Genomic DNA, 21596 nt, shown 5'->3' on the forward strand with positions numbered 1-21596 from the left:
ATTGAAATTGTTTAGTTCCACACCATAGTGAACAGGTACAATGCGGTAGGTGATACGATGATAAGGCCGATATTTAGGGAGTAGCAAACATCAACCGATAATGTTTTCATTCTTGCACGCAGAAGAGAGGCAAATTAAGCGTAAACGGACGGAGTGCATAGTTAGGAGCTTGAGGGTTGTTAAAAGTGCGTATTTCATTGTTAGTTCATTGGCGATGTCCCGGTGACGACGGGCCATTCCATTAAGCAATGTTCGCGATTTTACTCGTTTATACCTTTTAACGACCGTCCGGTTCGATCGCTATGTGGCGAGAATAGTCAGAGCCTTGGCTGTGGTGAATCACTGTGGGGTTGTAGAAGTTCAAATAAATATTGGCAAGTTGAGGGTGTAGGCCAAGAGGACCCGTTAGAATGATAGAAAATCAAAATGGTACGCCAGTAGGAGCTGATCTGTCGTACGCATCGTAGTGCAGCAAACTATTTCTTGAGGTTACTTATAAGAAATAACGATACGATGCGTGTTCGGTTCGGTTCCAAAGGATGACGTGAAAACGAACAAACAATATTTAATGCTAAAGAATCAAACAGAAGCAGCATACTATTGCAGCATCTCAGGCAGCGTTTTATTTGGTATTTTTTATGGCAACAACGAGTTCCCTTTTGGACGAGCGAGGTTAAATGCATGTACGAGCGATTGACGTATGAGGCGGGTCCGCTAAGAATTGGGTGTAGCCTTGCGAAAGAATGGTTAAAGGAAATAAACACTAAAACATTCACAGTAAAATTAAGGGCGATCGAACGCCGAAACAGGAGACTCCGTGATCTGGGCGACGTGGTACTCATACGTTAAACATCTAGCACTTGCCTATCGCCAATCGCTTTTGGAATGGTGGCGGAAATGGTAGGGTACTTTGCAGGCATCCGTCTCTGCATAAGAGATTTTCAGGCAACTACGGAGAAGAGTAAGTGATCTTTAGATGTACTTTAGTGCGGTTTGCCGTAACAGTTTCATAATCGCAACGCAGATTCATTGAGAACTACTCAATCAAGTACCGTAACGTTCTATATATCTGATAGGGTATACAAAATGTAAAGAAATGGATACAAAACGAAATAAAAAAAAATGCATTACAAAAGCAATCGTACCTTTGAAAGAGTTTACCCATTGATGTCTGGCCAGTTTCTATTCTATCGTAGGTACTTTCGGATTACTTAGACGAGACTAAGCGTGAGCTGAAAAGCTGTTGTGAAAATCACTGAATAATTTATTTGAAACGAAATTCATCGTTCAATTTTTTGCTTTAGTTGTATTATTGTGTGTTTTGTTTTACTGATGCATACTCCAATTTTATTTCCAGTTCCGCTAATTTTTTCCTCCGTTTTCGTTTTTCGATTAAATTTTTCGGTTTGTCTGCTGTTTGTTTTGTTTGTTTTTTGTTGGTTTTATTTAATGTTAGTTTATATTTTTTTTATTAATGTTTCTTTCATAGTTTTTGTTTCGTTTTGTCATTTGCTAAACAAATTTCTTACAACCATTATTGAACGTTTCAAAATGCAATGATTGATTTTTGCTCTCACTATGTATTCTATTGATTTCCTACATTCGCACCCACCGCCCCTTCACCATCGATCAGCCTTTTTGCCTTCGGCGCTTGGCCGGTGATCGTCGTCCTCCTTCGTCCGTTTTCTGAGCCTTTTCTGTTTATTTGCTAAGCCCTTGCCGTGCCACCGACCGGTTTTATTATTCGTTTTTACCGAAACAGGAGTAACAATAGTACTATAGTCAGTATTTTAAATTTTAAAATTTAGCATTTTAGTATCTTTATAATTGTCTTTATTGTTGTATCTTTATTCTGACTCACCACTTCCCGACTCGTTATGCGGTTTTTCACGTTCTTGCTCGTCGCGCGTCCTTGCTATTTCTAACTCTAGCCGGCCAGAGTAAGGGGGTGTTTTTCAACGTTCCCCTGATGGTGGCACAAATGAGAGGGACAATTGGCTTGGAATTTTACAAATTTTGATTCGAATTTCAATGTAGGGAGTACACGTTGCAGGCGGAACTAAACAAATTAATTGACCGGATAGTACTACACTGTAATTGATGGGCGAACATTTGTCAAACTTCTTGGAAAAAGATGGGAAGAGGTGAATCGGAGCACTCCATCGTCGCACTACTGGTTAGTACAAAAATCCTCATCTGGCATGGTTTCAAGCATGTTACAAGTTTTAACAGGTTTCTTTGTTATTAAGTTGCGTTTAACCACTATCTGGAGGAAAGATTGCTGGTGAGTATCTTGTTCGCGCGCCGGTCCAGTAGAAGATACTTGGGCTGTTGGGCTACAAATGTAATTGTTTTTTTTTCTTCCTTTGGTTGTATAATCTTTTCACTTTGTCTCCTTTTTAGCATTCTCTGTTCGTGGTTAGCGGTGTGGCTATGTTAGATTGGGATAAATATCGTCTACGGTGAAGGTGGTTGTACCGATTCATCGCCTCATCGGCATCGTTGTTTGCTACAAGTTGTAGTCGTACACGCGACACATATCATTAAACACAACGTTTTGAAGATGAACGTAAGATAAATCGTCCAGGTGTGCTTGAAAACTATGGCGAACAGTATGTGATCATTAGATGTACGATATTGTTAAGAAACGAACTAATAAGCTGACATGTTTTTGAACGCTAGAAAGCAAGCCACGTTAACAACAGTTCGAAGGTAGTCGAAGGTAGTTTTGACAGCCCTACTAGTGAGCTGGAAATGTTGTTCCGAAGTTTTATTTCGACATGACTTTCCATTCTGTGAGCAACAACAATGTAGCATGTCGTCTAGTTCGCGCGGAGTGTAAGGCCGGGAATGGCCAACTACTAGGCTGTTTAATAAGTTCGTATAATCGATAACAGAGGACGCTGTTACGAGCCTATTTTTTTGTTATATTGTTACACTCTTCATATGAATCGACGTGTCACAGTATTTTTATTTTCGCAAGGTTTAAAAGAAAAGGGAATGTATGAACGAGTGTTGAAAGTATATAAGGACTCGTCGCCTTCAATGGGTAAAGTAAAACGATGAGTTGCTGAACTTGAACGTGGTCGTACAGGCCTTGACGTCTAAAAACAGCAACAGCTCCCGAAATCGTCGCATACAGGCTAACCAGGGTATTGGAAACTGTTACTGGATGTTCGGGGAGACCATACTGAATAATGTAGTGTATTTCAAACCCAGAAAATGTGTTTTAAGTTATCGATTATACGAACTTATTGAACAGCCTAGTAGAATAGCCAATCTCAATACACGGTTGCCGATAGATTCGTTCATTGTTATGTCGTCCGATCCGATTACTTGACAATTGCCGATACATGGCGGCAGTTCTCAATCGAAACAGAGGTCTCTCTAAATTCAACCGATTATGAGTTAAAATGTAGTTCGTACATTTGTCTAAATAGCGCTTGAAAAATACATTTGGCTATTAATACGGTTTGTTAAAAATAGTATAAGTGTTGCTTTTTAACGCACGAACTATAATTATTGTTAGCTACGCACGCACCCCCTTACTAATCCACCCGTCCGCCCGCCCGCATGTTCGCTTCCGTCACTACTCAGGGGGGGCCCGCAGCATCCCTCACTTGATATGTCGTGAGTGTTGCCCGATGCCAGGAAAAACGGTTTGCAAAACGGAGTGTTTTGTCTAAAGTTACACCACTCAGTGTATGCTTATTCGTTACTCTACTACCCTAAGGGGTTTGCCCCGATTCACCGTATCACACCACCACCGGAGATGTATGGAATTTTCAACGTGTTAGCGTTTTATTTGATTTAGACATTTATGCTTTACTGTCGAGCTTTTTTTATATCGTATTAATCGTAGCGTTAGTTTGTTTGTTATTTATTCGTTTGCGTTCACTGACAACCAAGGTGCGGAAGTACGGGAGTTGGAAAACGTCGAGCAGATGAAACTGGTTTTTGTAGTATTGGTGTGTACGTGGTGTTGTTATATAGCAAGGAAAAAGGGCTTACGTGTGGGTACGAAATTCCGGCCGTACCGGACGTAGTAAACAAGTACGGTGTGCGACTAAAGCTGTTCGACTAAATGGCACGTTTCGAGAGAACGAGGGCGAAAACGCTACGTTTAGTCAACAACATCTGAACATCCGTCAAGTGGTAGAAATTCCAAAAAACCTATACGCACACCCTTGCGGAGTAATTTAGTTTAGCTTTCTCGCGAAGCTTCAAATACGTTATAAAAAAGAACGGTACGAGTGTGTGTCTAGTAGTGACATGTGCGAATAGTCCCGAGAAGCCCGCGTTCTCATGACCCGACCGTACGTTACTGGTTTTTTGAGGGCGCCATAAAATTTATTGGTTTTCAATTTATTTACTGCGTAAGTGTGTGCGATAGTTAACCTGTTGCCATCCTTACGTGTTCGGTCTTCTTCACCACCTGCCATGACTTCCCTACCTCGCGGCCTTTTTTCCGATGCTTTAATGTTGTTTTTTATGTTAGTTTTCCTCCTACGCTAGGTAGTGTACGTTCTGTTCTTTGTTTTTCTTCGTATTTTCATATTTCTTCTCCCACCCCGTTTTTCTTACTGTTTCTATTTCTCTCGCCCTCGCCCGCGCTTCTTTCTTTTTTTTTCTTTATCGCTGGAAGACCGGTTTTCGTTCGTTTAGCTAGAAGTACTTGCTCGTGAACGGCTTCGCTTTAAACCTGCTAGTTAAATAGTTGTAAATTTCACTCTAACATTTGTTTCCTACGGTGTGTCTGTGTGTGTGTGTTTGTGTGTGTGTGAACGCGCGGCAAACAAACACGAACGAGTGCACAGGAGGCCGTGGTCGAGAGAAAACGGAAGGAACAATTACGAATAACAGTCGTGGTTGGTTACACGCGGATAACTCCATTCACTAGTACTAACGCTAACGCTTAGAATGTAGTCACCTCTGTCTCTCTGTCGCCCACTCGCCAGCAAACCTTTGACAAAGCATTAAACTATAACTTTAACTTTAACTTTTTATACCGGCCCTTAGACGGCACACAATAGGCCCATTCGCTATGTTTGAAGAACCAAAAATGGCACCGCTCTGAAAGGAAATACGGAGGCCGGTGGGGAGAACAGAAACATTACCGTACCCGGCGCCTCTCGAAGCTAACGTACCGTGAGTGAAGCCTCACACATTTGAGTATGAAACAGCGTAGGTACCGGAGGTGCTCGGTGCCCAGCTAAAACAGGGAACGTCGATGGGCCGAATTTGTTGACCGGAGTCATGCCAGTGCCGGCCATGCACCGGATCCTTTGCAATGAAGAAGCCGCACCTCCGACAAGCCCGCACTAGGCTTTAGCAAAAAAACCCAATTTAAAGCCGGCTGCCTTTCGCCCTACGCCAGCTTCCGCTTGTTATGATTACCCCAGCCCACCCCCCGATTAGTCAACGATCAGTTTCTTTTGTCGTGGTGAAGTTTCACCGACCGTTGAGGTTGCCTGTTATTGCCTATTACTAACTTTCCAACGCACTAGCGCTGAGGTGAACGGTTTGTTTTTTCGTGTACTGGAAATGTTAGCGATTTGCGCGATTGTTGTTGTTTAGTTGTGTACATTTTAAATTCTAGTAAATTTGCTCGGGTTTTTTTTCTTCTTCTGTTTTATGTGCATCTACGAAAATGTCTCCGGTTATTGACGGCCTTGCATGTTCAGGTTATAATACCACTTAGTTGGTAGCTGCTTTACGAAACTAGTTCAGCTATGCTTTTTTTATCGTTGGTTTTTTCCTTTTTTGTTTAACGGTTAAGTTATCTAAAGTTGAGTTTTGGCATTTTTATTTTCTCCTCTCCTTTTTCTTTCCGTCGGCGTTCGGCGTTCGGCATGCTACTTCTACACTCCCACCACCCCCATTCACTGATCCCCCCCACACACCCAGCCCTATGTCCTTCCCCTAGGTCGTGTTCGCTGCCGGTCACACCTGTGCTGTAGTAGGTCGGTCTGTGGTGAATATGTATCAAAAAGTATCAACATTTCGCTCGCTCGTCCTCGCTGGCTTGTCTGTAGGTTGTGTGCGTATATAGAGTGGCCGTACACTAGAGAGCGCAGTTCTAGCAGCTCTAAACGGCAGCAGCAGCAGCAGTGTCTAGTGGCTATGCTGTAGTGATCCGACCGGCTGTACCGGCCATATGTGTTTCACTCGATTGTGGCTCCGTTGCCCAATTGAACTGGTTGTCGATGTGTCGGCGGCTCTGTCGTGTTGCCGACGAGTCCCTTGTCGTCCCCATGGTGAGTCCAGTCGTTCCACTATGCTCTTGATTGATTGTGCTTTAACGGTGTTTTTAATGCTTTTCCTACACGTAGTATACGTCGCCAGTATAGCCATTACTTGGGGGTTACATTAAAAAAAACGTACATTGCCATAACAATTTTGTTTCATTTGAAATCGATTAGCGTGTGTGTGTGTGGGTGTGTGGGTGTTCTTGTAGCGTTGTCAACGAGGTGCGAGTGTCAGTGCTGGTGGTGATTTTCTCTGTTTCTACTGTTGTGGTTTCTGTGGTTTTGGGTTTTTGATTAAGATCCCCTTTTTTTTGTTTTTTTATCTTCAACCGAACGAATTAGAAATTTGGTTTTGGATTTTTTTGAAATTTTGTTTTCTATATCACAGCATATATGTCCTTTGTTTCCGTCTTACATTACAAGTGCGTACTGCGTGCATCTGCGTTAGTGTGTGTGTGTGTGTGCCACCTCATTCCTTGTTGCTCTTTCCATCCCCATCGGGGTGCTTCAAGAAAAGAGCAAGCACTGTGGGTACTCAATCTTAAAGAGCCCCCATTGTGACGGTGTGTGTGTGTGTGTGTGTCGGTTGCCATTACCAACAGTTGTTCTCGAACAGTTCTTGAGTGTATGCTGAGATGTACCCGAAAACCTCCCGTCCGCCCCGTTTCTGGTGTCTAACCTTTGCTGTTGCGCTTTTGTTGTTGTAGGTGGCGAAAACACACACGCACATACACACATACAAGAACACACACACACACACAGACACGATAGGCTGGCAACAACGGCCGCTGAGTAGTGCTGCTGCTGGTGGCGTACGTCGCCGTTTAACTTCCGGTAACCACGTAAAGCCACGTTCCTCACTCTGCTGTGTGGCCATTGGCCGTTTTCCGCCTTCCATCCATAGTTCGAAACTACTAGTTATCGAGTTAACGAACCCCTAAGCACCCTGGTTCATCCACTGGTGCGATCCACCCCGTGTCGGGCCAGGATCCGGACCTTTCAGTCAGCGTCAGATGGCTGAACTTCTTATTTAGTGCGCCCCGATGCCCCGGAATTGATCATGTTAACTAGCTAACGGACGACGGTTCGCGTCGGGGCTTCCTTCGATTTCGCTCCCGGTACCGAGACCGGGTGTTCCGGATCGACCTACAACTTAGCGGCGCCTGTACCGGTTAGCGATTGTGAGCGGTTGTGGTGTGTTGGGTGCGTGAAATGTATGTCTGTGGGAGGCTAATACCGACTTACTTCACTAGCTTTGTTACGGTTTCAAGTTTACAATATTGGTGTTACACTACTCTAAGCACACCAGCGCCGGAAGCAGGCGGCTAACAAGTAACTGGGCCACGTAACGTAAGAACAGTACCCGTAACAAACAATAACGAAACATGCTTCCCGTCTGTCTTCGCTTCCCCTTCCCGTTCTTTCTTCGTTTCCCCCTCCCGCCCTCTTTCTATCTCTCCGTCTCCCTCTTATCTCTAGTTTCTGTTTTACTTTAATTCATTGCCACGATCCTTCCGATCCGGTTCACGCCCGTTTTTCGCCAGCCACCATGTTTTCTCACCCCCGCTAGTAGTTGTTAGTAGTGGGGTTGTGTGTTTGTGTGTACTGTGTGTGTCTGTTGCTGTGGGAAACAGTAATATTATTGAACGACGGCAAGGTAGGTAGGCGCAGACTTAAGTCCTAGCCCTGTCTGTCGCCCGGTGTAGAAAATGAGCGGTTAAATTATTCACCGACGAGTAGTGTAGTGGTAATCGCAGTAGTAGTTAGCAGTTAGTATTGTAATAGTGGTTGTTTGTTGTTGTAGTAGTGATAGTAGTAGTAGTAGTAGTAGTAGTAGTTTGGTTTTGCTCACAGCTTAACACGGTGATTCTGGCGCAATTGTTAGGTTATTGTTATTGTTGCTGGTGTTGTTCAAATCGTTTAACATTTGCTTTCGTCGACGCGTTGTAGCCGGAACCAGGTCAGCCAGGAGCAGCGGAGCCACACTGTTTGCATTTGTTTTTTTTGGTTTTTGTTTGTTTTTTTGCTGGTTTGGGAAGTGTTGGGAAGAAACAAGTATCGTTTTTCTTTCTTTCCTTTTTTCCTTTTCTTTCGCATTACTGTTTCAGCAGATACACGCGCTACACATACATGAGCGACGCAGAGACATAAGAAAAAGCGCCAGAATAAGCGACACGACACGCGAAGCGTTTACACAAAAATGATGGGCAAGAAAAAGCGGGCAAAATTTGAATGTGAATTTGTTAATTTTTTTTGCGAAGCCGGCAGAGGCAAAAGGGTGTTCCGAATTATAGACTGTTTCTTTATGTCTAAGGACGATTTTGGCAGATCACTACTCTCTCCACATGACGTTTAAAGTGTCAATTTCGACAGATTCTTTAAGTATACACTTAAAAAACAGTGTATCATACGTACAGGTTTCCTTAACTTTTTTGAAAATGCGAAGCATTTCTCTAGAGGAGTGCTAAAAGATTTTGCACAAATGGTGCACTGTTGCCAGTTGACAAAACCGGGAAAAATAAGCATTGGAGCGGTTCGAAACGCAATTGAAGGAAATTCAAAGTAGAAAGCAGCTTTCAGGATAAAATGAAATCTGAGCCGAAAGCGGGTCCGGTGGATAAAATTTTGGACCAAAAAGTCATGCGTGTTTACGGCAGCAAGAAAAGTGCCTCCGTCCAAGATGTGGCTAAAAAGGTGGGATCAACTGTGAGGGACCGTCCATCATTCCAAAATAAGATTAGGTCTGAAGACATACAAGAAGGAGAAAAAACCGAAACGGAATGCAAAACAAGTTGCATCCGTTTAACCAAAGCCCGTAAGTTGTATGATCAACTGCTTCGTGACAAACGAGTTTGCGTCATCGTGGACGATGAAACTTATTGCAAATTTGACCATCAAATTGTCCACAGACAAGACCGATCGATCGTTAAAAAGAGAAATAAAAATTGAGTTTACTTCTAGTTTGAGTTTTTGGCGTTCATTTAAAATCGTGCTTAGACATAATGAAACAGCCTATACATGTCACAACATTCATTCATAAAAACGGCCCAATTCGTTCGTTAATAGTGAAAAAAAAAAAAAAAATTGTGTTGGAGAAATTCTTAGGACAGTTCCTTTTTTTGGCTCCTTGGGCAGTTCCTTTTTTTGTACCCTAGAGGAGGTACATAAACCGAACCGAGGAAGGAATGGCGGGCCCACACAGGGCCGGAGGATGTGGCATGTTTCGAAGGCATGAAACGCGTTAGCACCAACATCCTGGGGCTGGAAATTGGCGGGAAAATGGTTTGAGCAAACTCAATAATGCCAAACGCTTGGCGTGTCGTGTGTCGGTTCGCAGGGCGGTTCCTCATTCCCCCTCTCACGCCCTGGGCCTTGTCTTGCACGGTGTGTGTAGTGCTTGCGATTATCTATATTGCGGTGCTTCTGTTTTGCTTCTCTGTTTTCTTCCTTTTTCGCTCCCAGCGTTCTCAGCGCTGTCCCCGTTTCCGGTTCCGGCTTGCGCGGGCGCCCGCTCACTCATTTACGCGTCGCCGTGGAGGAGTTGGACATTTTTCGCCAAGACGTACGCGTACCGCCGGAGCAAAAGGTAAGCCCCGGCGAGCAGGCGGGTGAGGGCGCGGGTGAGCGAGCGGCGTTTGTGGAGTAGCAATGTACCGAACGCACCGCACCCGACACCAACTGCTACGAGTGCCGCCGCCGCCGCCCACTGCCGTCCGCCTCCTGCGGGTGGGTCGGGCAGGATCGGGAGAGTGGCACGGGTGCCGCCGAGGATGCTGCTGCTGGTGCTGCCGCCGTCGCCGTCGCGCAGTGGATCTGGGTGCCCTTGCTCGCCTTCGTCGCCCCCGCCGCCGAGGTGCCATCGCCGCCCTCCTGATGGTTGTTATGAGACGATGAAGTGCGGGGCTGAGAAGAGCACGGCGAGCGTGGCGATAATCGTGAAGAGGGTGAAGATGATAAGGCACAGGCGATCGACGACCATGGCGGCGAACTTCCACTCGCGCGTGATCTCGCCGGTCTCGTCCTCCTTGCGGAGCTGGTCGGTGATGTAGCGCAGCTCCTTCAGGATCAGGGCCAGCTCGTACTCGGCCGACGAGCTGAGGCAGGTGTGCGAGGAGACGGTCTCGTGGAGCCGGCCGCCGCCACCGCCGCCGACACCAACGCCGCCACCGGCGCTGATCGTGCCGAGGCCCGCGTTCCGCCCGATCGTGTCCGTCGCCCCGATCGGCCCCACGCTGCCGTCCTCGCCCTGCCGGTACACCGTCCGGTAGTAGGTGGGGTTGTGGGGGAGCGTGCTGCACCGGTGGTTGCACCGGAAGTCGTCGTCGATGTCGAGCACGTTGGCCAGCAGCGACTTGGACGAGCTGCGAGAGCGGAAGAATGTCAGCAGAAGAAGCAGAAGAGAAGTAGAGCAGTACGGGAGGGGGGGGGCCCCCCCCCTTGGGGGAAACGGCCCACTTACCGTTCGCGCATCTCCACCTCCTGCAGCTGCTTGTTCTTCTCGTCCACCGACGGGCGGCACGGATGCGGGTACGGTTCGCCCGGCCGGCTCATGCGCAGGATGCACGGGAGCCACACCAGGAACACGACGCGGATCTGGTGACGCGGAGAGAGAAGGAGAGAAAGAGAAGGGTACAGGAACAGAGTGTGTGGGTGGGTGGGTCGGCCGGACACTTACCCACTCGGACATCTCGTGCGTGTCCGAGTTGCGGTGGTGGTAGTTCAGGATCAGGATCGTCGACACCACGGACGAGGCGACCATAAACATGATGCAATTAAAGTACGTTCCTGTGGGGCAGACCAACACCAACGATGGTGAGTAAGAAGTAGGAACCGAGGGGGGGGGGGGTGTGGTGGTTTGGAGAAGGGTAGATTGCCACCCACCTAGAAGAGGCACTGCGTCGGAAGTGGCTGGCATCGTTTCGGCAACCATATTGAGAAAAACGGTTAGCGACAGCAGGATCGTAACTCCTGGTGATAGTTATGTTGGTGGTTCCACCAAGCGTAAGGTAGAGAAACAAGAGAAAGAGAGAGAGAGAGAGAGAGAAAGGATGAGAGGAGTGTTGAGTGTCGGGTGTTGATGGTGGAGGCGTCTGGTCGCGCACTTGAGGTCCCTGTCCGATGGAGGCGCCTGGTTGCCGGTGGAGCTACAAGGCAATATATCAGGTCTAGAACTTGAAAATGCGGTCTAGAATTTGAAGCTTTTAAAGAAATGAAAGTTTTATTACATAGAAACGAAAAATTCTATTTTGTTCAAAGTATTTGCCATCGTTAGATATACATTTCTCCCACATCTTTCTGCTAAATTGTGGATTCCCAGACGAAAGAATTCTTCGTCTTTTGAAGTAAACCAATTAGTCCTCCATTTTCTATCAATGTTTTTCTATCTATTCAATCAATGCATTGTGATGCATCACACCTTTCTGTCCCATCAGAAAGTCCTTTTTTCCGAGTCCTCCGACGCTCTTTGTTTGCTATGTCAAAATCGCCCTTTTTAAATGTTTTTAACCACTCAAAGCACTGCGCTCTTCCAAAAACAAGATCTTTCGACAATCATTTGATGCGATTCCGTAGCAGTTTTCTTCAACAAGTAGCAGAAAGGCAAAGATCCGCGCAAAATGCTATTTTGAGGCACCAAAGACGACATGCGGTCTAACTCTTTCAAAGATCGGTTGCAAACTAAATTAATGTTTCGACGTGAAATCATTTACCCGATGTCGAAACAAGGTAATATTGTCAAAAACGCAAAACTAGGAGGTCCCAATTGACGGGTAGAGCCATCTGTTTAACAGTCTCATTTTCAAGTTCCAGACCTGCCATAGTTCACCGCCCAGATACGGGGAAAAGTTTCTTTGCATCGCTTGAAGGGATCACCGTCAACAGCGCTTACCGAGCGACAGCTTCTCGCCCGAGTCCGGCGGCAGTGTGAAACCGAGCAAGGCCATCGACGCAATCAGCACGCAGGGGACGATGAGATTGAAGAAGTAGTACAGCGTCTTGCGCCGGATCAGGATGGCGAAGGTGATGTCAATGTACGGCTCCGGGCAGCAGTTGTAGTAGATCTCGTTCCGCTTGCCGGGCACACCTGAAGGCGAAGGCAATCGATTATCAAGGGGTGGTGGGGGCAGGCGGGAAGAGCGTGTGGCGAGAGGATCGGCCCAATGCCTACTTACCCAGCAGCTCCCATTCGCCGTTGGTGATGAAACTGCTAATGTCACCGCCGCCTTCGTCCTGGAGCTGCAGATCGAGCTGTAACGAGTGAAGGAAGGGGGCGGTGCGGATTGTTAGCACAGGTAACGCCTCGAGAATAGGGGTTAGGGGGGGTAAGGTTGTCGTTGAGGTCTGACCAGCTGATGCCGGTGTTTATGGGCGCGAAGTTTTGCGGCCACCCAACCCCCGACGGTGAGACCCCGGGCGGAACCCCGGGAGTTGTGGATCAGGATCAGGTGTTCCGCTTCGGGGCTCCAGCGCCGGAGTTTGTGGGTGAGCAGGGCGCGGGCTCGCTTTGGACCCAGGGGCTTAGGCGACCCACTTTTTGGGCCGCTCGTTCCTCTTTTTGCTTTTGTTTTGTTTTTTAATCTTTTCACCAACGGGCGACACGGGAACGCGGTGGGCTGGGAGGGTTGCCAGGACGGGGGGGTTTTGTACGCAGCCCCGTGCGGAACGCTGGCAGCTGGCACGCTGCCAACGCTTGGCAGCCTTCCTCGTTCCCGGGTGAGTCCGTTCGATCTTAATCATTTATCGGCCTCGCCATTGATCGCATCGCCTAGTGGCTTTGCATCGAGAGAGAGTGAGAGAGAGGGTGGGAGGGAAGAGGGGAGTGCCCGCACACAAACACGCGCCACCGCGTCCTTCGGGCACAGGTATAAAGAGATTGGAATTTCGATGCGGACGCCACTGGCAAACACACTAATGCGCTTTTGGCATCGCGTCAGGTCCGGATTGTGTAAGCCGCTGGTCGTTGGTCGCTGGTACTAAAGGATCTAGCGCATCGATTGCTCGACGGCGGTGGTGCAGCGGTTGGTATTGGTGAAGACAACCAATGTGCCAGACCCCCCGCCGGTGCACTATGAATGATTAAATTGGAACCACCACCAGCTTCAGCAAGGCCCCGAATCACCGACCTCGGGAGGCAAATCCGGAAGCTCGTTTGCTCGTTTGCTTTAGAGTTAAAGCAAGCCGCTTAGGACCGCGAGCGAGGACACTTTTGATGAGTCTTCCCGTGACATCGAACCGCGCGTTTGATGAGCCTCTTCGAGCGGCCAGTTCAGCCAATGGGTAGCGCGAACCAGTCAGACAGTCATCCCTGGTGCTAAACTAACGCATAAACGGGGTCTGCAATTATGTGGAGCAACTATTTTCTAGCTCCGTTTCATCCACTTAGATTCCTGAGATTCAGATTCCTTGGCGTCCAATTTTTGGAGCAAAAATCGACGTCGAGCCAAACCACGGCCAAGGTAAGCGGCGGTCCAAATGTGACTGATTACTCAAACTGGCCGAACTTGTTACCATGTTAAGTGAGTGACATGAGTAGTAACATAACGTCACAAAAAAAAATCGAAAATCGAATACACGTAGCCCGCGGAAACGCAAATGTCGCGGACAGAACACGTATGAGCACTTCCGGTGCCGGTAATTGCAAAGTGCCGTTTGTTTCCTGGTAACGACTCTATTGCTGTTGACGTGTACTGCATGCATGCATGCATGCGTGTAGGTGAAGGACTAGGAAGAACGAGTTACGTTCTCAATGGTTCCGATGGGTCCTGTCCCGGCCAGTGACAGATTTGGGCAACAACTCCGTGTTTGTGTGTGTGTGTGTGTGTGGGCTGCGTGAAGCGTGCCACGGAAGCCAGAAAGCAGATGTTACGCATTGTCCAGTTGGTCTCGTACCGGCTCACACCTCTTTCTCCACTAACCCATCTACGAGGTGTGTTCAAAAAGTTCTGATAATTTTTCATTTACGCGGGCTACGTATGTTCGATTTTCTTATGGCGTTAGGTTGCTACGCAAGTTAGTGACTTATGGTGAAGAGTTCGGCCATTTTGAGTAATCAGTCAATTTTTGACAGTTGTTCTGCTTGGACAAGATTTGGCTCATCGTCGATTTTTCTCTATTCCAAAAAATTTATGGCAAAGAATCTTTATCAAATTTTGAGTGAAAAACGAAAACGAAGAGCGCGGACGCAATCGAAATGTTGATTGTGACTAATAGTGAAGCTTTTAAGACCAAAACCAGCGCTTATCGCTGGTTCAAATTTTTTTCAGAGGGTCGAGACGACGTGAACGTCGAAAAACCAAGTTTGGTCGAATGTGAACAGTTTTGCTTACAGTTTTCTTCGATTGCCGAGGTCGTGGTACATCATCAGTTATTGCCAAAGGATAGAATGGTAAAATAAGAATATTTCCTGCAAGTTATGCGCGATTTGCCCGAAACAATCCGTCACAAATGCCCGGATTTGTGAGAAACCCAAAATTTGCTGTCACACCTCTGCTCACACATTGTGGTTCCTGGGCGAATTTTTGGCCAAAATAACACACTAATGATGCCAAAGTTACCGTATTCTCCAGTTCTGGCCTTCTGTGACTTTTTCATGTTCCTGAAACTGAAGGAGGCCATGAAAGGACGACGCTACGATACTGTTAAAAAGAAAGAGGATACAAACGGCATCGCTGATGAGCCAAAACACGTCCAAGCAAAACAGCTGTCAAAAATTGACGGATTACTCAAAATGGCCGAACTTGTCACCTTAAGTGACAGTGACATGAGTAGCCAACATGAGGCTTTACGCCAAAAAAAGTCGAGAATCGAACATACATAGTCCGCGGAAATTCAAATGTCTTATTACTTTTTGAACAGCCCTCGTATGTGTCGGTGACGACAACCACAGCAACCAGAACTTTGCATGAACACACACACACAAACGCATCGTTAAATTGCCATCGACCAACAGCGGGCTCGATGCGCTGGGCTCGGCTCGATCCGAGCGTCGGGATGAAGGATCTGTTGACGGAGCCGCCGGTCGGAACTCGACCTTCGGCTTGTGGACGCACCGCACCGCTTGCCAATCAGGTCACGCTGTCGTGACTACGGCGCGGTGCTGTGACCGATTGACCTGCAATCAGCTAGCTAGCAGGCCGGGAGTTCGTTAGCATCAAGCACAGCATCAGGAGCTTCGCATCGCCATCGCCGCTTCGAAGACTGGCCGCGGCCGTCATCACTCACCTGAAACCCATCGTACGTCCAGGAACCGAACTTCATCTCGCAACGCTGGTCATCGAACGGAAACCAGGTGATGTCGATTTTGCACGTGGACTTGAAGATGCCCGGCGGCACGTACAGGCAGGAGCCGTTGTTGCGCACCACCACGTTGGTCGGGTACGTCCCGTCGAAGCCCTCGTCGGCGCTGGGGGAAGGAGCGGGAGACGGGAGAAACAATTAGTAGCGATGACGAGCCGGACTGGAGTTTTGCCCGGGTGAGGTTTCTAAAATAACGGTCGATAGCGCGCTGCGTCATAATGAGGTCCTTCGCCACTTGCGCCACCTGCGGCCCTTCACCGTCCGTTTTTCTTTCTTTATTGTTCCATCTCACTTCCGACACTTTTCTGTGCGGTCTGCATCGGCCGACCGACGCCGGGCCGACTGAATTGGCAGAGCTGAATCGACGAACGGGCCAAAACGGCGTGTTGGAGCTGATTCGCCGTGGATGAAATTCGGCTTCTGCCCCGCTACATCGGCAATTGGCCCGCTTGGAGCCTGCTAAAGCCACCGAATTGGTAGGGTGGCGTCACGGTTGAATCAACCCACTGGAAATTCGGTCACTGTTTTAATGTGTTTTAATATTTGTGAGATGAGATCTTCGGTTTTACTCATTTCATTTCCGTATTCCCTTGCCCTGACTGGTCTTTTGCTACTACATTCCCAACATTCTCGATGCAACGAGGCGGTCACGGCCACAAAGGACCCCACATGTCCTGCCGCTCATCTTATTCGGCTACGCAAGATTGGATATTTTTTGGGTGTTTGGTTTTTTATTTGGTGTAGAAGTTAATTCCGGCGGTTTTACAATAGATAGATGAAATATGTGTTTGATAGCTGCTGTCATTACGCATCCAACGCAAAATAGGTTTTTTTGTTAAAGTATAAACAACACCTTTTTTAAGCATTGGAACATGTCAAGTTTTGTTCTTGGTAGAGTGTTTTTGCGGGAAGAACTTTTTCATTACTTCAATATGAAGAAAACTGCTATCGAAAGTCATCAAATTTTAATGAAAGTTTATGGTGAACTTGCCCTTACGGACAGAACGTGTCGGATGTGGTTTCCGCGGTTTAGAAATCGTGATTTTGGCTTTCGAACCAAGAGCGACCTGAACTGTAAAAAAAGGTTGATGATGAAGAATTGGCAACATTGCTCGATCGCAATGCATGTCAGATGCAAAAAGGAGTTTTGCAGAAATGTTAGGAGTTGACCACACGACAGTTTCCTATCGCCCCTGGGTGCCGCGGGAATGATTAGAAAAATGTCTTAAAGGTTCCACATGAATGAACAAAACGGACATTGAAAGACGGAAAACAATTTGCGAATTTCTGCTTGCGCAGCTGAAAAGAAAGAAATTCTTGTACCGAATCGTCACTGGTGATGAAAATGGGAGTTATTACAAGAATCCTAGACGCAAAACCCTCTGGATACAGCCTGGTGAACCTGGTCTATCGCAACCAAAGCGAAATATTCATTGCGCAACGGTTATACTGTGCATATGGTGGGATATGAAAGGTGAGGTGTACTGTGAGCTTTTAAAACTTAATGAAATTATTGATGGACAAACTCATCGTCACCAATTAATGAATTTGAAGCAACGCTGTGGCCATAAAACGTCGAGCTGCTTTTCTTGCTGATTTGTCTGATTGACAATTAGCTGATTGACAACGCCGGACCCTACATCGCAAAACTGGTCAAAACCTATCCCGAAAATGTCGGATGGGTACTGTTAACCCCCCGCTGTATTAACTAGATGTTGCTCTGTTGGACTAGTATTTATTTCGTTACATGAGTAACGATTTGGCAGAACGGCGGTTCACTTCTTATGAAAGTATTGAAAAACAGGGTCTCTGAGTGGATCGCTGATAAAGATAAAAAGTTCTATCGACAAGGAATCGAGGAACTAACACAAAGATAGAAGAAAGCAGTATCTAACGACGGACAACACTTTCATTAAGGTAGTCATATGTTTTGTTGTTGTAGTTAGATCACAAGTATCGAATAAAAACCGCCGGAATTAACTTCTTCATCTAATATATTTCACTCCGCCATCAGGATACGATCCACTATGCGCGCGCGCGCGCGGCAGGGATATCCATCGTTGAGTCACACAATAGATAAAAAAAACATTGCTTCACGCGAATTGATACGCCCACTGTCGCCTCGCATCGCCGATCGGGCACCGTAATTTAATTCCGCGCGGCCCGCTATCGCTTCTCGGATACATTTTTTAAATTTTACGCACGTTCCGCACCGGCACGGATCGGTATCGACCCAGCGGCGTGACGACACTTCGTACCGACTGCTCTATCAAACGAACGGGAATCGAAACTAATTTCTAGTAAATCCTTTCAAAATAATAAAAATTCTCGCCTCGCCAATGACTGGGGACCAGACACCGACCAACTCCGGCTCCAACCGAACGGAGACGGAGGAGTGTGATAGTTTCGGCCTAGGCCCGACGCCACGACGTGCCATCCTCGAGGACACTTGGCCGCTCAGCCAAACGGGACGACTCCGGAGCCGGATATCGGATTATTTCGCTCGGAAATGAACAATTTCCGCGGCTAACCCATCCGTGTGTCCGTGTGATCGGCTACGGCTACGAAGTCGCTTCCTAATGTCCGAGTTCGAAAGGTGCGAAGTTGACGTTCGGGGGCACTTGAGACAGAGAATTGAGTGCAGGGAAACTGGGAAACAGGGTCAACAAAAATGTTGGTTCGAGGTCGCTTTGGGTTCCGCTCCTTTTTTGTGGGTAGAACCGTTTTCGTCAATCCAAAACCGACCGACCGAACTTCTTCGGAGCGATCGGAAAAAATGGTCTTCGTTCGGTTAAAATTGACATCTGTGTTCGGGTGAATTGCGTTTGTGTAGCGGGTGTGAGTCGATTTCGATCGGCAAAGTACCGTTTACGGACGGCGCTTTGTCAAACGTGAGATCTATACCAGAGTGTACGTAGCTAAAATGGCGTTCAAGTTGACGATCGAAACGTGGCTAATGGCTAAGCATGGCAGCAGCCGCGTTATCGGAATCGTGGATCTGATGTTGGTTACGCACGTAGCGCCGCCCCGCCTCGTATCGTGCCGCTTTAATGTCGAACAGGTCCCTATAGTTACACTGCCGGGCGGGCTTCTCGTAGTTTCCGCCGGGTTCCGGGGTGCGAATCTTTGGTTACTCTAGTTTGCGCTTACCTGTTGTACATCAGGACATCCGGTTTCCACAGCCGATGGGGCGGTATCCTTAGGTCGCGCACACCGCCGTACTCGGTCGAGTTCCACCGCACGTTCATGTCGTTCCATTCCTTCAGGGCGGCGGCGGCCAACGAAACAAGCAAGAGGAAGAAGAAACAAATGAGGCGGGAATCATAATGTTTTATTGTTAACATTTAATGTTTATTAGACAGCGCGAGGACGACGACGACGACGACGGTCGGATGGAAATCGGCCCAACGCGCTGCCGCAATAGGTCCTGCGGCTGTTCGCTCGGTGGAATTCTATTACGCCATGCTCGCTGCTACGCGCCTTTCTTAATTAAGTTTCGGCGGTCCCGACCGACCGGGTCAGAGTAATGGGCATTCCTTAAATATTTTCCTTCTCCAGTTTTCCGGTTTCCTTTTTCCCTGCTGCTGCCCTATTCCTTTTGAACACCACGAATAGGGGCCCCTGGTTCGGGTCTCCTTAGACATTCAGCTACAAGGGAATACGCAACCTCCGTTTTTGGGGTCCGCGCCACTTCAAACCGGGAGCTGGACAACTCCAATAAGCACCAGCATAGCGTCTGGTGCAATAATCAACATGTGCGCTCGTTCGTTGGCCGACCCTTGCTGTAAGTCCTTTTTTCGCGTTAATTTCTGGGACCGTTTGCGATTGGGCCGATTCCGATCAATCAGCAAGCGCCGGTCAGGTCAGGAGACACTGTGGCTGCGGCTGGGCAAAGCACTCACTCGCCAGAAAAAAAGGAATTCACAGGTAACTGCCAGCCAGCTCTCCATAGGACCCCGGCATCTCAACGACTCCGACCGGATTGCCGTATCCGTCCATAAACAACCGGAGTTATGCGTCCTTGGAGGAGGATGCACTATCGGCGAGATGCTGCATCGGCAGAAGCTAATCCCTGGGCGGAGCGGTAGGATGCCAATAAATGCTAATAGCAACCGACCGACCGTTTGGCGCCCCGGGATCGTCGTCGGTGGATCGTTTTGGAAGCAAATCGAGAGTAATGCATGCGATTTAGTGGAACAATGGTAATTGGCAGCCATTGCCGAGGAGCGAACGGGCCGATCCAGAGCCAGAATCCTCGGGCCTTCTCCTCCCGAGAGTCGAGGCCAATAATTAGAGGCCTTTCAGCACTAGACCGGCCGGCAACGCCTTCGAGACGCCTTTCGAAACCCAAGCAGAAACCCACCCTAGGCATCCAGTCCAGTCCAGTCCGCGGGGGCGTTTCATCTTCCAAGCCCTTGGTTCGGGGGCCCCATTTAAAAAGGTTCGTCCAACTTTGTCCGTAGCCTTCCACCCCTGCCCCGCCCGCCAAAAAGGTTTTTGCTCGCTGCCAAACCGGAACCGGAGCCTTGCACATCCTTGCCCTGCATGTCATCCGGTCCGAAGGGTCCGGTCCGGTGAAGGAGTGTGGCTGGAGCTCGTCCCAAAGCTCGTCCCAAATACTGCAATGCCGAGGCGCGAGCCGCCTGTATTGTCGTGCGTCCGACAGCGCCCTCTATTCTGGGTGTTTTCATGTTTTTTCTCTCTGCGCCTTGCCGTCGACATCCCCCCCCTTCTTTAGCTTCTCCCAATTCGATTCGACTATCGCCCCCCTCCCGAACACGAACTCGTAAAAAGCGTTTTATTCTTTCTCGCTCACTCCGTCTCTGTCTCTATCGCGGTCCAGTTTGGACGCTCGAAACGCAAAATGTAATGAAATGATGATGAGATGAGGATTATCTGGACGAGGAATCAAGGAACTGCCCTGACCCTGGCCCTCCGCTTTCCGGTTCCGGTCCGGGTGTTTCACGATAGTTTTCGGTGGATCTGTTAACGCTTCCTGGCAGGGCTGTGCCGGCAGGGTTGGTGTGTGCATTCAGTGGACCGTATTTGACAGTTTCGTACCACAGACATGCGTCTGGTGATGTTAAGTGTAGCGTCCCAAAAAATTTGTGTATTCCGAGCTGGCTCCTCCAGCCAGCTGATTCCCGAAGCATCTAGAGAGAGAGGGAGCGAAATTTGCTATTCTTCCATCAGCGGACGCCACTTCCGGTGGCCCCAAAACGCAAAGCACCGACGACGGTGGAATTAGATGGGCAGCGCCAACGACATTAGAACTCGACTAATGATGGCTAGCCGCGATGCCAGACTAGAGGCCAACTCTAGTCTCTCTATCCTCGCCAACTGTTTCCGCTGCCAGGAAAGGATGCTGCCAGAGGCCCTTCTTCTGCTGTAGATCTCTTTCGTAGAGGGAAAGAGAAAGAGCAAAAGAAAAAGAGATTGAGAGAGAGAGGGAGGGAGCAGAACATTACGGTGGATTGGCGCCGGTGCAAGGAATCGGTCGGTCACGGGGAGCAATAATCGCTAACGCAAAATGGGTTTCTCGCGGTACCGTTTACCGTTGCGATTGCAGCTTCGCGTTTGGGGTTTGGGATTTGCATCTCCAGAAGAGATTACGAAGTTTGCTCGTTACGACGGCCTTAAGCAACGCCAATCACCATCAGCCAGGTCTGCGCCCCTGAAAGACTGCACCATCGAAAGCAATCGTAAGGCAAATTTCTTCCGACAAGGCTTGGTATTTTTTCGGTAGTCCCGCTCAATATTAGGGTGTTCATTAAGTTTTGCAAAAAATCAATTATCGTGCAGCGATCGTATTATTATTTTTGGAAGGTTTATAGGTGAAGTAAATTTATGAACGAATGTTGAAAGTCTATAAAGACTCTTCGCCTTTAATAAGAAAACAAAAAGGTGGGTTTCTGAGTTTAAACGTGGTCGTACTTCAAGACGATCCATGTCAAATACGTCAAAAAACAGACACAACACCTGAAATCGTAGAAAAAATACAGGATATCGTATTGGAAAATCATCGAATCACTGAAAGAGATTAAGAGCATAAGG

General features: G+C 47.9%; 1 protein-coding gene across 1 annotated transcript in view; it reads right to left on the bottom strand.

Moving 5' to 3' along the window:
* Positions 1–10128: 10128 nt before the first annotated feature.
* The window catches only part of LOC128277307 (neuronal acetylcholine receptor subunit alpha-7), a 55006-nt gene continuing 43538 nt past the window's right edge, over positions 10129–21596 (bottom strand). Inside the window, exons 4-11 of the mRNA XM_053015755.1 lie at positions 18693–18802; positions 15468–15648; positions 12419–12494; positions 12136–12330; positions 11130–11216; positions 10924–11033; positions 10708–10841; positions 10129–10609 (exon numbers count right to left, since the gene is read on the bottom strand). Of these exons, the coding sequence (XP_052871715.1) occupies positions 10129–10609; positions 10708–10841; positions 10924–11033; positions 11130–11216; positions 12136–12330; positions 12419–12494; positions 15468–15648; positions 18693–18802 (1374 nt within the window). The remainder of the gene's footprint in view (positions 10610–10707; positions 10842–10923; positions 11034–11129; positions 11217–12135; positions 12331–12418; positions 12495–15467; positions 15649–18692; positions 18803–21596) is intronic.

The sequence above is a fragment of the Anopheles cruzii genome, chromosome X (genome assembly GCF_943734635.1).
Source record: "Anopheles cruzii chromosome X, idAnoCruzAS_RS32_06, whole genome shotgun sequence".
In the NCBI taxonomy this organism is placed as follows: domain Eukaryota; kingdom Metazoa; phylum Arthropoda; class Insecta; order Diptera; family Culicidae; genus Anopheles; species Anopheles cruzii.